This window comes from Abramis brama (assembly GCF_963993115.1).
Source record: "Abramis brama genome assembly, chromosome: 13".
Lineage (NCBI taxonomy): Eukaryota > Metazoa > Chordata > Actinopteri > Cypriniformes > Leuciscidae > Abramis > Abramis brama.
Window position 1 is genome coordinate 2,787,467 of NC_139975.1, and position 14,594 is coordinate 2,802,060.

The following is a 14,594-nucleotide window of genomic DNA, read 5'->3' on the forward strand; positions in this document are numbered from 1 at the left end:
TAGCCTTGTAGTGACTGTTTCCACACACACACACACACACACACACACACACACACACACACACATACACACACACAGAGAGAGAGAGAGAGACAGACAGACAGACAGACAGACAGACAGACAGATAGACAGACAGATAGATAGATAGATAGATAGATAGATGGATAGATAGATAGATAGATAGATAGATAGATAGATAGATAGATATTAATCTTAGTGAATGTATTTTATTTATTTGAACATCAGTTGAAAAAAATTAGCAAAAAATGAAGAAATTAATTATGCAAAAAGTTAGTTTTGAGAAAATATCTTACAACATTTGAGCGCAGAGGATATTTCATCATCTAAATGCAATGATTTTGTTTCAAACTACACTTCCCATCATTCCTATAGGGCAACACTTGATGACGTTTTTCCAACATGGCGGCCCACAGGAGCTGTCACACTGAAGTACACAATCTACTGTAGACTTGACTTTTTATAAAAACTGAATATGTGCTTTTGAATAACGCTTTGAATCTTTGTTCTGATGGGAAGGGATGTTCGCCATAACATGGCCTCTCTGTGAAGGAATAGCATGTTAGTGCGCCGATAGAGAGATGCATCTGTCTCTGTTGAGATCGCACGGGCTCTTTCTGCCCTTCATCAAACGCTGTCCTGATATTAAAATATGCCGCATTAAGCGCAGATCTCAGGGCTGTGTGAGCACATGTACAGTCATCAGACACAGATGGATGAAGAGCATCAGTCCTGTCAGAGACTTCAGCTCTAACGCGTCTGAGAAGGTAAACTGTTGCTTTGACTTGTTTTTGCCCTGAGGTGGACAGTAAATGACGGATAAGGATGTAACGGACCGTTACACAAAATAACGGTGCGGTAATACCGCGGTTTTGAAGTTATGGTTCAAGGGTTTTTTTGTTTTTATCAAAGTGGTTTATTATGGAAGCTTGATTCCGTCATAGAATAAAACTTTTAAAAAAATAAAAAAATAAGTGTGACTTTTTATCTCACAATTGCGATTACATCTTGTAATTCTGACTTATAACTCGCAATTATGACTTTATAACACGTAATTGCGACTTTAGATCACGCCATTCTGACTTTTTTCTCAGAATACAGAGTTTATATCTTGCAATTCTGACTTTAAAACTTTTTAAATCAATTGCAAGTTTTTACATGCAATTTTAAATTTTATTCTGTGGCGGAGTCAAGCTTCCATAGTTTACAGACCAAAATATGTCTGTCTTTAAATTAAAGTAAAAATAAGCCCAAAACAAGTTTTGGATGCTGAATATATTAGCAAAATATTTTAGAGTAAGTTGAGAATTATTGCATTCTGATTCTAATCACTCCATTTATTTGACTTATACACATGCGTACTGAACCAAAAGACCCGTACCGAAAATGTACATGTACCATTATGCCCCTAATAATCTATTATGATTTTACAGTAGAAACTATGGGTGGAATGTTTTTAATGGTTTTCGCAACTGTATATTGAATTCTTTGACTGTTGCAGGAGAGTTTCGACATGTCAGAGTTTCCAGTGGAGAGAATTCGCAATTTCAGCATTATTGCTCACATTGATCACGGCAAGAGCACTTTAGCTGACAGACTGCTGGAGATCACAGGTGATTCCCTGTAAAACATCCATGACAGGAGAGACTCTTTCCTGTGAATGATATAAAAATCTCTTTCTTTCTCATGATTGTGTGCGCAGGTGCCATCGCAAAGACCTCGAGTAACAAGCAGGTTCTGGACAAACTGCAGGTGGAGAGAGAGAGAGGAATCACTGTTAAAGCTCAGACTGCGTCGCTCTTCTATCAGCACGACGGACAGACGTACCTGCTCAATCTCATCGACACACCTGTGAGGACAATGATTTCATGTGCACAGATATCATGCAGTGTGTGATAGAGATGTTTGTGGATGTACAAGGTCTGCAAGGTTATTGTGTCCCAAAAGAAAGAAGTGATTCTGAACTGAAACGAGTCGTCAGTAATTCCAGTCTCACTTCCTACATAGGTGTGTATCTAATTAGCATAATGCCAGCCTGTGGTCTTGATTGGCTGAGCAGCGTCTCTTAGCTCCGCCCTCAAACACTGTAGTGTATCTGAGACTGGAGAGTTTGGTTCGTGTTGTTCATGTCGAGAAGACGCTGTTTTCTGATATTGATACGGTAAAACCCACGCCATCGTTACTGTTCGTATCACTGAGATCAAGAGCTGAGATTCAGATATGATAATGAGCGTTTGCTTTCTGACCAATCAGAGCAGAGCAGCTCTCAGAGAGGCGGGGCTTAGAGAGACTGAAGCGTTTCAGACACTGAGAGGAAAGAGCTGACGCTGCACTGGAGATTATGAGGACATTACAGTGTTTTTGATCTTTGATGAATGTGAAGCTGTTGTAGGAGAAACTAAACAACATTAGGAGCCTTTAATAGAGTATAATAGGGGCACTTTAAACATCACTGATGTTTAACTAATCTGCATAAATTAAGTGATTCCACTATTTTTTCAGGGCCATGTTGACTTCAGCTATGAAGTATCTCGGTCCATATCCGCTTGCCAAGGAGTTCTGCTCATTGTAGATGCAAATCAGGTAAAACACTTAATAAACGCTCTTATATTTAATTATCTACAGAAGATATAATTATTTCATTATTTTTTTAATTATTTAATTATTTAAATTATTTTTTAATTAAAATAAAAAAATATATATTTAAATACATTTTAATTATTTCTACACAGTAGAAAACGTTTTTTGTTTTATTATTTTTTATTTATACCTTGCTTCAGTTCCAGAACATATGCATATACCAATGTTATTTTAGTGTTATTTATATACTATTATAGTATTTATTAATATTTTTAATAAGCTTATGTCTTTTATATTTTTTATTTTAATTTAAGTTTTAGTCATTTTGTTAAATGTGCTTTTATCTTTTTCTAATATTTATATTTATCTTTAATTTCAGTGCTAGTAATATTAGCACTTCAGCTTCATTTGGCAACAGTTATAAATTACGTATTTTAATTTTAACAATAACAACACTGGCACAGACTCGCATATATCAGCATAAAATTAACCATCATTAAAACTATTATAAATTATTAAAATAAACCATCATTACTAAAAACTGCAGCCTTTGACATTAAGAGTAAAAAAAATGTGTTGTATGTTTTTTTCTCTCTATTTAAAGGGAATTCAAGCGCAAACAGTCGCTAATTTCTACTTGGCATTTGAGGCTCAACTAACAATCATCCCTGTGATAAACAAGGTAGACGTTACAGAGAATTACTTTAAACGCATTAAAAGTTTCATACATGCCATTTCATCCCAGAGCTTTGGATAAACTATAGAAATATCTTCACATCAAAAGTAGGAAAACCATAAATGTTGCTCCTAATCTTATTTATTCAAATACCTGGAGCATTTGATCTTTATTAGTCCAAATATATTTGCATGTGCATTCATTATTTTTCATTCATCTGAATGCTTTACGACAGTTTTATATTCTCACATGCATGTATTATATCATCATGTTTTATTTAATGTAAGTATTGTCAGTAATCAGCAAATAGTGATTTTTTTGTGTGAATATTTTCACGTTGCTGGTCAACTAGAGACTCAAACACCATCAAATGTCGGATCTTTCACCGTTTGTCATTTTAACGAGTTGTTTTAATTGTCAGATTGATTTGAAAAATGCTGATCCAGAGCGAGTGGAGAAACAGATTGAGAAAGTCTTTGATATTCCCAGGGAAGAGTGCATCAAGGTGAGATTTAAACATCTCCTCAGACGTTTGTCTTCATAATGGCTCTTTAATATTTTAACGTTGGCTTGTGATTTTTCTCTGCAGATCTCGGCGAAACTGGGAACAAACGTGGATCAGGTTCTCCGAGAGGTGGTGAAACGGATTCCTCCGTGAGTATCATCAGCGCTTTCACGGTTCTCCACAAGAGGTCACTGTGAGAGGGAAGATCAGCACATACTGATTATGATTTATTGTTTGTTTTGGTTCATAAGATCATATCAGAACACATCCCACACCCAAAGCCCAGATTACATCAACACACTGAATCATACATTCGAGATCAGTGTCACATGATCCGTCAGAAATCACTCTAATATGATGATCTGCTGCTCAAGGAACATGTATGATTATTATCAGTGTTTAAAACAGATCATATTTCTGTGGAAATCGTGATGCATTTTATTTTTCAAGATTCTTTGATGAATAGAAAGTTCAAAAGAACAGCATTTATTTGATATAGAATCTTTCCTATCATTATAAATGTCTTTACTGTCACTTTTGAACATTTAAATTGTCCTTGCTTTAAAAAAACAAATCTTATGAGTCTAAAACTGTTGAACTGTAGTGTATAACAAAAATATACACAATAGTTGTATTTACGTTTTTATGCTTAATTTAAAAATAACCCCTGAAATATTCAGTAAAACGCTGTTGTATTTCATTAATGATAGTGATAATGCTTCATTCAGTTATTAATATTTTAGTCACACTTTAGATTAGGGTCCAGTTCTCACTATTAACTCAAACTCCGAATTACTGCTTATTAATAGTTCGTACGGTTGTAAGTTTAGGTATTGTTGGATTAAAGGATGTAGAATAAGATCATGCTTAATAAGGCATTAATATGTGCTTTATAAGTACTAATAAACAGCCAATATCCTATTAATATTCATGCTAATAATAGTTAATAGAGAGAATTAAACCCTAAATTAAAGTGTTACCAATCATTTTTGCTTTTACTTAGTTGCTATTAATCTTATAAACTAAAATATGTATTTCCTATCTGAGAAGTATCTAAGAACTATCTTGTATCTGGGGAGCGAGTGAATCAGGAAGCGTCAGTTTATTGTTGTAAATCATCATCATGTGTTATCATGCGTTTCTGAAAACCGGCTCAGCTTCATTCCCTGCATAACATCTCTCTGAGGAGCGCTGTTGGGTCACACTTTACTTTAAGATGTCCTTGTTACAGTGTGATTATACGAGTACTGAGTAATATTAAGCAACTACATGTACTTACTGTATAAGTAGAGTTAGGGTTTGTAAATATGCATCATTTGGGGTTACACTTTATTTTAAGGTGTCATTGTTACAGTGTAATTATATATTTAAATACCGAGTAATATTAATAAACTACATGTACTTACTGTAGGGTTAGGGTTTGGTTGAGGGTTAGTTGCATGTAATTATGCATAATTTACTGTTATTACTATGGTAAGTACATGTAACATATGTAACAAGGACACTGTAAAATAAAGTATTACCCATAATTTACTACATTAAGTCCATGTAACAAGGATAAAGTGTTATCTGTTGTTGACATAGCATCTTGAGACATGTATAACAAAAGAATTTCAGGCAACACTTTATCTCGATAGTCCACTTTAGTCAATCTACTAACTATAGTAACTTTGCAACTACATGTCAACTAGCTAATACTCTAATGAGGGTTAGTTGACATGTAGTTGCAAAGTTACAGTAACACTTTATTTTACAGTGACTTTGTTACATATGTTACATGTACTTACCGTAGTAATAACAGTAAATTATGCATAATTACATGCAACTAACCCTCAACCAAACCCTAATCCTAACACAACCCTATAGTAAGTACATGTAGTTGATTAATATTACTCAGTACTTAAATGTATAATTACACTGTAACAATGACACCTTACAATAAAGTGTAACCAGAGTTACTTATAGTTAGTAGATTGTCTAAAGTGGACTATCGAAATAAAGTGGAACCGAATTTCATTCTCTAAAAAGAAGTTCCTCAAAAAATGAAATAACTTTCACACATTTGTGTTGATGTTCCCCGTGTGCTTCAGCCCGACGGCGCGAGTGGACGACCCGTTCACGGCCCTCGTGTTCGACTCCACGTTCGATCACTACAGAGGCGTGGTGGCCAACATCGCTGTGTTCGGCGGACGCGTGTCCAGAGGAGACCGGATCGTGTCGGCACACCTGGGAAAGGCGTACGAGGTCAACGAGCTGGGCGTCCTGAGACCCGACCAACACCCGACCCAAACACTGTGAGCCGGATATCATTCAACTAATAATTATACAAAAATATTTCATCATTGTATAATTACTTAATAGTTATTTTTTAAATCAAGAAAATTGTGTTTGGGGGGCATAAAACTCTAACTCTATTAAATTTTTACTTTAGTTTTAATTAGCTTTTTTTTTATATTTTTAGTTTTCGTGTTAATTTTAGTTTCGTTTTTAGTCATTTTGTTTTTAAGCTATTGCTCTTTAGGTTTAATTGATTTTTATTTCAGTTCTACATTTTATCTATTTCCAAGTAGTAATTTTAGTGCTTAAACTTATCCAAGGCAACATTTCTAATATTCGTTTAGTTTAAGTTTTTTTTTTCCAACTAATATTTATATTTAATTTGATTTCAGCTTTATTACAATTAACAGAAATGTTTTTAATAGTTTGAGTTTTAGTTGACGACAAAAACCCTGTCTAGAAATAAAAAGTTTCACGATTTAAAAAAAAAAAAAAAAAATGAATGAGAAATAAAAAATTTAAAGATTCTGCAGACATAATTTAGTTTTTACTTTAGTTATTAATATTTTCAAATAGCTTTTATTTTTATATTGTTAGTTTTCGTGCTGATTTTAGTTACATTTTTAGATTTTTTTTTTTAATATATATTTGTATTTAAGTTAAATTTATTTTTGTTTCAGTTTTAGTGAGTTTAATTTTTTTTTATTTCTAGGTAATAATCAATGTAATAATTCTAATATATTCGTTTAGTTTAAGTTTTTTTTTTCAACTAATATTTATATATTGTATTTGATTTCAGCTTTATTTCAATTAACAGAAATGTTTTTAATAGTTTGAGTTTTAGACAAAAACCCTGTCTAGAAATAGTGTTTCACGATTTTGAAAAAAACAAAAACAACTAAAAATGTTGAAGAAAATGAACGAGAAATAAAAATGTTAAAGATTCTGCAGACTCCTGGTTAAAAACCTAGGCCTTAAAGGATAACCAAGCAAATATTCAATGATTTCAGTGCTTATTTTTGGGCAGAAATAGGCATCAAACAAAGGCATCTTAAAAACTTCAGTGTAGCTTAAAGCCTTGCCGAATCCATATACACCCTAAGAAGAAATGTTTCAGACAGCCTTTGTAAGTTGCACTAGCTTAACCTTTGACCTTTTGCATTTGTACCTTTTGTCCTCAGGTATGCCGGTCAGGTGGGTTACATCATCGCAGGGATGAAGGAAGTGAAAGAGGCTCAGATTGGAGACACACTTTACCTGCAGAAACAGCCTGTGGAGGCGCTGCCGGGGTTCAAACCGGCTAAAGCCATGGTGTTCGCTGGTGAGTGTGTGCTAAACTAATATTACTCAGTTTAAAGAGGAGTGATCATGCTATTTTCACATCTTCTTCTCTCTTCAGTGTGTAATGTTGCTGTTTAAACATGAAAAAGCTCTGCAAAGTCCCACAGTTCTTCTCTATATCAGTGTCAGTGTTTCTGAACTCCTGAAACGCCTCCATTGTAGTCTTGAGTTTCTTCCGGGAACGAACACGTCACAATATTCCTCATTATAATAATTAATGCGCAGAATAAAGGGGCGGGGCCTGGTTGAGTTAGTTAGTAGTGTGTTAAACTGGCGGTTATGGGAAGGGGCGGGACATTTCCCAAACACACTCGAAGCGCTCGACCAATCACAACACACTGATCCAGCCGACCAATCAGAGCACAGTGTGCTTTTCAGAAGGAGGGGCTTCATAGAGACAGGAAGTAAACAGAGCGTTACTGACAGACTGGGAAGAGAGGAGCCGCAACAATGGAGAATATGAGGAGAATAATCAACATTCAAGCAGGAAAACCTGTTCTAGTAGAGCCTGAAACAACATCAAGACTTTGTATTAGAGCATAATATGGGAATAAATCTGGAGTTGTGTAACTCTTTCAGGCATGTATCCCATGGACCAATCAGATTACACCGCCCTGCGAAGCGCTGTGGAGAAACTGACTCTGAATGACTCCAGCGTGAGCGTTCAGCGGGACAGTAGCTTGGCTTTGGGAGCTGGATGGAGGTTCGTACACATGAACACACCCATTCATCGCTCAGTCGAGTCGTTTCACTTTTTAAAGGTGCAGTGTGTAATTTTTAGCTGCATCTAGTGGTGAGATTACGAATTGCACCCAACAGAAGTTACGGTGGCCGACAGGAAGTGATGTCATCATCTGAAACAGCAGAGAGTAGCAATGAGGTTTCTTTACAAAGATAAATTAAGAAATTATCTTTACTTAATTATTCAGTAAAATGATGTTATTGCGAATATTATTGTCACTTGTTCATCACTGTGTCAGTGTTTTATTCGCTGACTTTAGTTCGCTTCTTTATACGAAGAACAACATAGTGACGAAACGCGTTTGTCCGCTCAGGGCCACCGTAGAAACATGTCGATGTAAGCGGACCCGCGGTGTGTGTAGAGAGAAATGCTCATTCTAAGCTAATAAACACATAACGGTTCATTATGTAAAGTCTTTATACACCACTGAAAACAGAGTTATGTATATGATATTGCATTTCTGTCAACAGATCCTCCTAAATATTACACAATGTACCAATTTCTCTGTGTCGGTCTCTCTCAGGCTGGGGTTTCTGGGTCTTCTGCACATGGAGGTGTTTAACCAGCGTTTAGAGCAGGAATATAATGCGTCGGTCATAATAACGGCTCCGACTGTACCGTACAAGGCTGTGCTGGCGTCTGCCAAACTCATAAAGGTGAGACTCTACCACCAGAACCGCAACCGCATCGCAAAATACTACAAATCTACCCAGAATACCTTAAAGGAGTCGTTCACTTCAGAATTAAAATTTTCTGATAGTTTATTCACCCCCACGTCATCCAAGATGTTCATGTCTTTCTTTCTTCAGTCGAACAGAAATGAAGGTTTTTGAGGAAATCGTTCCAGGATGTTTCTCATATAGTGTCTTCAATGGGGTCCAACGGGTCGAAGGTCCAGATGTGAGTTTCAGTGCAGCTTCAAAGTCTCGACACGATCCAGCCGAGGAATAAGAGTCTCATCTAGACAAACCAGCGGACATTTATAACAAAATATAAACTTTTAACCACAAATGCTGGTCTTGTTCTAGCTGTGATGCGCCACACATTACGTAATCAGGGTGAAAGGTCAAGCGTGACGTAGGCGGAAGTACTGATTGACTGTTTATAAAGAGAACGTGTCTTAACGGCGAAATGTCGAAAGTCAAACGGCATTTAAAAAATGGATTTTGAAGTTGAGAAAATTTGTTTTTTCGCTCTACTCTACATTTCTGAACCGGAACACGCGTGAACTTTTTATTTATTTTTTCTCATATATTTTACTGGATACAGCGTTCAAACAATATTTGCAACATAATACAATATAAGTCTCCATTTTGTGTTTTTAGAATGAACAATTCTTCAAAACAAATGTCTTTTTGTAGTTTCATCCCATATCCCTCCCTACAACCCCCAACCCCGGTACCCAGTTAGACACACACAAAAAAAATAATAATAAGAAGAAGAAGAAGAAATAAAAATAAGTAAGTAAATCAATTAACACGCGCGAACTTTCAACGTGATTACGTAATGCGTGAAGTCATGGACGTGCAAGATGAACATTTGTGGTTAAAAGTTTTTTTTATAAAATGGCTGGTTTGTCTAGATGAGACTCTTATTCCTCGGCTGGATCGTGTCGAGACTTTGAAGCTGCACTGAAACTCACATTTGGACCTTCGACCCGTTGGACCCCATTGAAGACACTATATGAGAAACATCCTGGAACGATTTCCTCAAAAACCTTCATTTCTGTTCGACTGAAGAAAGAAAGACATGAACATCTTGGATGACGTGGGGGAGAGTACATTATCAGGAAATTTTTATTTTGAAGTGAGCTAATCCTTCAAGACCTTATTAACCGTGTGCAGGAAGTGTGCAGAAATGCATATGAATGATAATACAGCAGTTAGCGATAAGCTCCCCTCATTGATACATGAACGTTTGCGGGTCGAAGAGTCGATTCCTCAGTTGAGTGTGTTTTTGTAGGAACACGGGGATGAAGTGATCACCATCATCAACCCTGCTCACTTCCCTGAGCGGTCACTGGTGGTGAAGTATCTGGAGCCCATGGTGCTGGGAACCATCATCGCTCCCGCCGACTTCACTGGGAAGATCATGAGTCTGTGTCAGGTGAGATTCGGCAAAAAAAGATTTTCATCTTGATTCCAGTCCAAATATCTAAAAATTCTTAAATCAAGAAGCATTTTCTAGATGAGTAAAATGCCATTTGATATTAAGTCTTGTTTTCTAGGGACAAAAAAATCTAAATGAAGTGAGTTTTTGCTTAAAACAAGCAAAATTATCAGCCAATGGGGTAAGAGAAATAATCTTGTTTCTGTTTGAATTAACATTATTTTTCTGACCCCACTGGCTGATAATTTAGCTTTTTTTAAGCAAAAACTCACCAAGAAAACAAGACATAATATCTTATGGCATTTTACTACTTTAGTAAATCCATCTTGATTTAAGAATGTTTAAATATTTGGACTGAAAACAAGACAAAAATACTGAGTAAGAAAAGCATTTTCTGCAGTGTAGTTTAGTGGTAAAGATCTACCGAAAGCTGGAATACACAACATTACTTTTTAAAACTGAGCATTTTAAACTCATCAGGCTCATAAACTTTGTAAATTCCAACTGGCTCTGGCTTTCCGCAACTAGTGTCGACTCCTCCAGACTATAAATCGTGACAAAAGTATGTATACGAGTCCTGTATTCCAGCTTTACCTAAAAAGGGAAAGTGAAGTAAAAATATTGGTTTCATTCAAAGAAGAAAAAAAGCAACTGAATCCCTTTAATTTGCCTCGCAATTTCTGTGAAAGCACACTTTAAGTCTTGCATTTGTAGTAACCCACAATGCACTTCTCTGCCTTGCTGAAGACGCGCAGGGCTGTTCAGAAGAACATGTTCTACATCGATGACCATCGGGTGATGATGAAGTACCTATTCCCTCTGAATGAGGTCGTGGTGGACTTTTACGACCAGCTCAAGTCCATGTCATCAGGATACGCCAGGTGAGCTCGAATCGAATGAATGAATAAATGCTTAAAGAGCCCATATTATGCCCTTTTACAGTCTTGATGTTGTTTCAGGCTCTACTAGAACAGGTTTTCCTGCTTGAATGTTGATTATTCTCCTCATATTCTCCATTGTTGCGGCTCCTCTCTTCCCAGTCTGTCAGTAGCGCTCTGTTTACTTCCTGTCTCTATGATGCCCCTCCTTCTGAAAAGCACACTGTGCTCTGATTGGTCGGCTGGAGCAGTGTGTTGTGATTGGTCGAGCGCTTTGCGTGTGTTTGGGAAATGTCCCGCCCCTTCCCATAACCGCCAGTTTAACACACTACTAACTAACTCAACCTGGCCCCGCCCCTTTATTATCTCTTCTGTAAATATGTTTACTGTTTCCTAGTTTTGATTACGAGGATGCTGGTTATGAGGCCGCTGAACTGATTAAAATGGACTTCCTCCTCAACGGGCGGCCAGTGGAGGAACTCGCCATTATCGTTCACAAGTAAGTCTTGATCTCCTCATGATTAGATAGGGTTATGGTTAGGTATTTTAAAGATATTTGATCAATTACTCATTTACAGGTGCACAAATGTGATTAAATACCTGAAAACTGGCCATTAACTTAAGAGCGAATGCAGCCATTTGTAACTTGAATGCGTGAGGTTTCCGGTGTCACTCGCTTCCAGTTGTTTTAGCAAGACAAAAACAGTCTGTTATGATGCTTGATATTGCAAACTAGTGTTTCTTATCATATTCAACATATCCGTTGGCGTATTATTATTCCGCTCTTGAGTCTACGGCAGCCCATAGCACCGCATGCAGGAAAGTTATGAAATTTGGCACACTGATAGAGAACAATCTGAACATTAACCACAGCAATTTCTCTAACTCAATCGCTCTAGCGCCACCAACTGTCCAAACTTTCTCTCACGTTTATGTTAATAACTTCTGAACCATAAGGGATAGAAACAAAATTATGTTTTTCCTAAAAACCCTCTTTTTCTAACTCCTGCTCGGCCGTTGCTCTGATTTTCATGAAAATCAAACCAGATCATCTTCAGACCATGGCGACAAAAAGTTCTGGAATTCAAGTTGATTCGTCAAATCGTTCTCGATTAACGCCTGAACGAATTCGACGACGAGCACGCCAAAATAAACGCGAGGCTGTATCTCCACAACGCTTTAGCGTATTCTGACCAAACTTGGTGTGTGTTATGACGACCATGACCTGAGGTTACCTGCAGAGTTTCGGCGTATTGTGACGTAGTGCTCAGGAGATATGAAAAATTGCTCTTTTTGCTTATAACTTATGAACTGGTCTCTTAAGATTCGGTGCAAGTCAAACGATACCCAATTTTCTCATATCAACCATTTTGGGGGCGTCAGCCATTTTGAATTTTTGTCGTAAAATGTTATATTTTACGAACATTGCATTGGCATATCTTTATGAAACTCGGTATGTCATCACCATGCCCTGAAATTACTCAAAAAGTGTTGGGACAGCGCCACCTTGTGGTCAGAAATTATGATGTTATTTCCAAATATGCCAATAACATTTGATTAGTTTTACCTATTGTGATGAAACTGGTCTTAATATATTCCTTAGGTTATGCCGAGAGCATAGATACCAATTTTACCATAGTCATATGAACTTTACCGAAAAAGTTACCGTTTTTGTAAACCGCATCAGCAAAGGTTAGGCGTGATGCCAAAACGACTCTGAGCCTGTATCTCTGCAATGCTTTGGCAGATTGACACCAAACTTTGTGTCATTGTCACCCTAGTCTGACCACACCACATCAATTTGGTCACAGCGCCACCTATTGGTCAAAAGTGATAAACCATTAAATCACATTACTAGTGACTATATTTATGATTTTTCAGGAATTTTGCCTAAAATCATCTTAAAATGTCTTTAATTGCTTTAAATGTCAAAATGTCTTTGTGCTTGGCCTCTTAATTGCTGCTTGCAGCTTTATTTTTAATGTATTATCGTATTCATAAACACACTTTTGTAGAACAAACCATTTTACAGTTTACTCCACTCAACATCTTCCCTGTTTGTGGTGCGATCGCTAGAACACAATGAAGCCAGCTCTGATTTGTCCTTGTGTTCAGAGAGAAAGCGTACAGTGCGGGAAAAGCCATATGTGAGAGACTGAAGGACTCGATCCCGAGACAGATGTTTGAGATCGCAGTGCAGGCGGCCGTCGGCAGCAAGATCATCGCTCGAGAAACGTGAGTGTCGGACTGAGTGTGTAACACCAAGAAAATAACGTAAAACCTAAAACTCCTCATCCACGATTCCCTCTTTTAGGATCAAAGCATACCGGAAGAACGTTCTAGCAAAGTGTGTAAGTACCTCTTCTCATATTGAAGTTGTGTTTGCTTGATTAGCTGCTGACTCTTGATCTTTTTCTAGTACGGCGGTGACATCACACGGAAAATGAAGCTGCTAAAGAAGCAGGCCGAAGGAAAGAAGAAAATGCGGCGCATTGGGAACATCGACGTCCCGAAAGACGCTTTCATCAACGTTCTGAAACGGACGTAGAACAGAATCGTGACAGACTGGGCTTGATTTGTGGACGTGAACATGCCAATGTACAGTACGGTGATAGATTCAGAAAAGGTTTATATAACTGAGTGATGTTATTCTGGGAGCTTAACGCAGGTTTGATGAATTAATCTTCGTGATGCTGAAACATTGCTGTTCTCTCAGGGGGAGATCCAGAGAATGCAAGCTAAGGGTTTTCATTGGAAACGTTTAGACTGAGTGGATGCAGAAGTATTTGGCAGCGCTGTTTTCCTTTCTTCTCCTTCACTGCAGTGGGTGTGAGGCTCGTTCTCAGTGTTTGAGCCGCTGAAATCAGGACAATCTGATCAACAGTTTTATTTTGCATAAAGAAAATGATCCTTGTTTTGTCACATTGTGAATATTTAAGAATATTGTCACAATATCCTCATTAGAATTGTGCCAGGGTTATTATTGTTAACTATAACTATTAAAAACATTTATGTTAAACTGAAATAGAATAAAATATTAGTTGAAAGCCTTGGCAATAAACTACAATTATTAACTGAAAATAAATACAAAAACTATAAATGAAACCTTAAATACTTTTAATAAAAAACTAATATAATGACAAAATGAAATTACAAATAATTAAAATAAAATAAACATGAAAACCAAAGTCAAAACAAAAACAAGAGCTATGATAAAACTATATATATATATGTGTGTGTGTATGTATATTAGGGATGCACCGATATGAACATTTTGACCGATACCGATAATAACCGATAATTCTTTATATTTGAAAGTCGATAACCGATATATTGGCCATAAATCTAAAACCAAATTTTTATATAATTTTTGAGAGCCTGATTACAAAAACAAAAGTCTCACCATGTCCCAAACACACAATTATAATGTTCTCATTATAATTTGATTAGGCCGATATGACAGACTTG

General features: G+C 36.7%; 1 protein-coding gene across 1 annotated transcript; it reads left to right on the forward strand.

The window, feature by feature from the left end:
- Window positions 1-397: 397 nt before the first annotated feature.
- guf1 (GTP binding elongation factor GUF1) lies at window positions 398-14,039 on the forward strand. The gene is made up of 17 exons (XM_084133053.1): window positions 398-785; window positions 1,520-1,631; window positions 1,721-1,869; window positions 2,521-2,601; window positions 3,203-3,280; window positions 3,696-3,779; window positions 3,864-3,928; window positions 5,870-6,073; window positions 7,238-7,377; window positions 7,977-8,100; window positions 8,663-8,795; window positions 10,102-10,245; window positions 10,996-11,129; window positions 11,524-11,625; window positions 13,242-13,361; window positions 13,441-13,477; window positions 13,546-14,039. Exons 1-17 carry the CDS (start codon window positions 600-602, stop codon window positions 13,672-13,674), a joined length of 2,022 nt encoding a protein of 673 aa, XP_083989179.1. The 5' UTR covers window positions 398-599; the 3' UTR covers window positions 13,675-14,039.
- Window positions 14,040-14,594: the final 555 nt, after the last annotated feature.

Excerpts from the sequence above, each read along its gene's own strand:
- guf1 (XM_084133053.1), top strand. The coding sequence starts at position 600 with ATGCATCTGTCTCTGTTGAGATCGCACGGGCTCTTTCTGCCCTTCATC. Across the intron at positions 1,632-1,720 it reads CAGACTGCTGGAGATCACAG|GTGCCATCGCAAAGACCTCG; the intron begins GTGATTCCCTGT and ends TTGTGTGCGCAG. Across the intron at positions 11,130-11,523 it reads ATGTCATCAGGATACGCCAG|TTTTGATTACGAGGATGCTG; the intron begins GTGAGCTCGAAT and ends ACTGTTTCCTAG.